Genomic DNA, 1,209 nt, shown 5'->3' on the forward strand with positions numbered 1-1,209 from the left:
GTGGTGTGTGTAACAATGCCTATCAAAATCACCCCTTCCCATTGGTCCAACTCATCCCACCATATCCGATTCCGATCCTTCATCTCCTCCACAAATAGCTTCTCCCCTCACCCTCCGCCACCTGCTATCTCCGTTGCCACCACCACGGTCTCTAGCTTCATCACCACTTCCATGGCCACGTCGCCCCAAGCCTCCCTCTTCACCCCTCCCGCCGCCCTCCCGTCCTCCAAGCCCTCCGCCCCCCGCTCCCTCCTCCCGTGGAAGCATACCCCGCTCACCGCCGGGGCGATGTCGCTTCGCGGCGCCAGCTTTAGGGTGTCGGCCACGGAGGAGAAGACCGAGGCCGCTCCTGAGGCCCCCGCCGGCTTCACCCCGCCTCAGCTGGACCCCAACACCCCCTCCCCCATCTTCGGCGGCAGCACCGGGGGGCTCCTCCGCAAGGCGCAGGTGGAGGAGTTCTACGTCATCACCTGGGACTCCCCCAAGGAGCAAGTGTTCGAGATGCCCACCGGCGGCGCTGCCATCATGCGGCAGGGGCCCAACCTGCTGAAGCTGGCGCGCAAGGAACAGTGTCTGGCGCTCGGCACCCGGCTGCGGTCCAAGTACAAGATCAAGTACCAGTTCTACCGGGTGTTCCCCAACGGCGAGGTGCAGTACCTCCACCCCAAGGACGGGGTGTACCCGGAGAAGGTGAACCCCGGCCGGCAGGGCGTCGGCCAGAACATGAGATCCATCGGGAAGAACGTCAGCCCCATCGAGGTCAAGTTCACCGGCAAGCAAGTTTACGATCTGTGATCACATGGATCAGTAGACATCATATGTTGTATTTTGTTGCCCTTTTGTAATCTGTTCTTCCTCTCCACATCTGGTAAACTTGTATTGTTTCTCATGCAGACTGTGTGTACTTGCTGTGCTTTCTTTCTCTTGGGATTGACTTCTGTCATGTGATTTTGATTCTGGAAACTACATAAAAGAATTAATATCATTAGGGTAAGACAACCATTCAATCTTTCCTATTATAACTCCCTGATAATTAAGTCACTTGACAACACCAATCACTTGGACGAATCTTTTGGGGTTTTTAATACCATTCATATCAGTGTGCTTATTATTGTAACAACATAATCTTCTGTAATTTCTACATTTAGTCATAATTTATTCCCATTACGAATTATTATATGTTAAATAAGAATTTAATTATTTGAATTG

At 52.9% G+C, this 1,209-nt stretch overlaps 1 protein-coding gene across 1 annotated transcript; it reads left to right on the plus strand.

Moving 5' to 3' along the window:
* On the plus strand, nucleotides 1-922 carry LOC103981814 (photosystem I reaction center subunit II, chloroplastic-like). Its single transcript, XM_009398557.3, has one exon. The coding sequence runs from the start codon at nucleotides 16-18 to the stop codon at nucleotides 793-795; it is 780 nt and encodes a 259-aa protein (XP_009396832.2). The 5' UTR covers nucleotides 1-15; the 3' UTR covers nucleotides 796-922.
* Nucleotides 923-1,209: the final 287 nt, after the last annotated feature.

Source organism: Musa acuminata, chromosome BXJ3-4 (genome assembly GCF_036884655.1).
Source record: "Musa acuminata AAA Group cultivar baxijiao chromosome BXJ3-4, Cavendish_Baxijiao_AAA, whole genome shotgun sequence".
Lineage (NCBI taxonomy): Eukaryota > Viridiplantae > Streptophyta > Magnoliopsida > Zingiberales > Musaceae > Musa > Musa acuminata.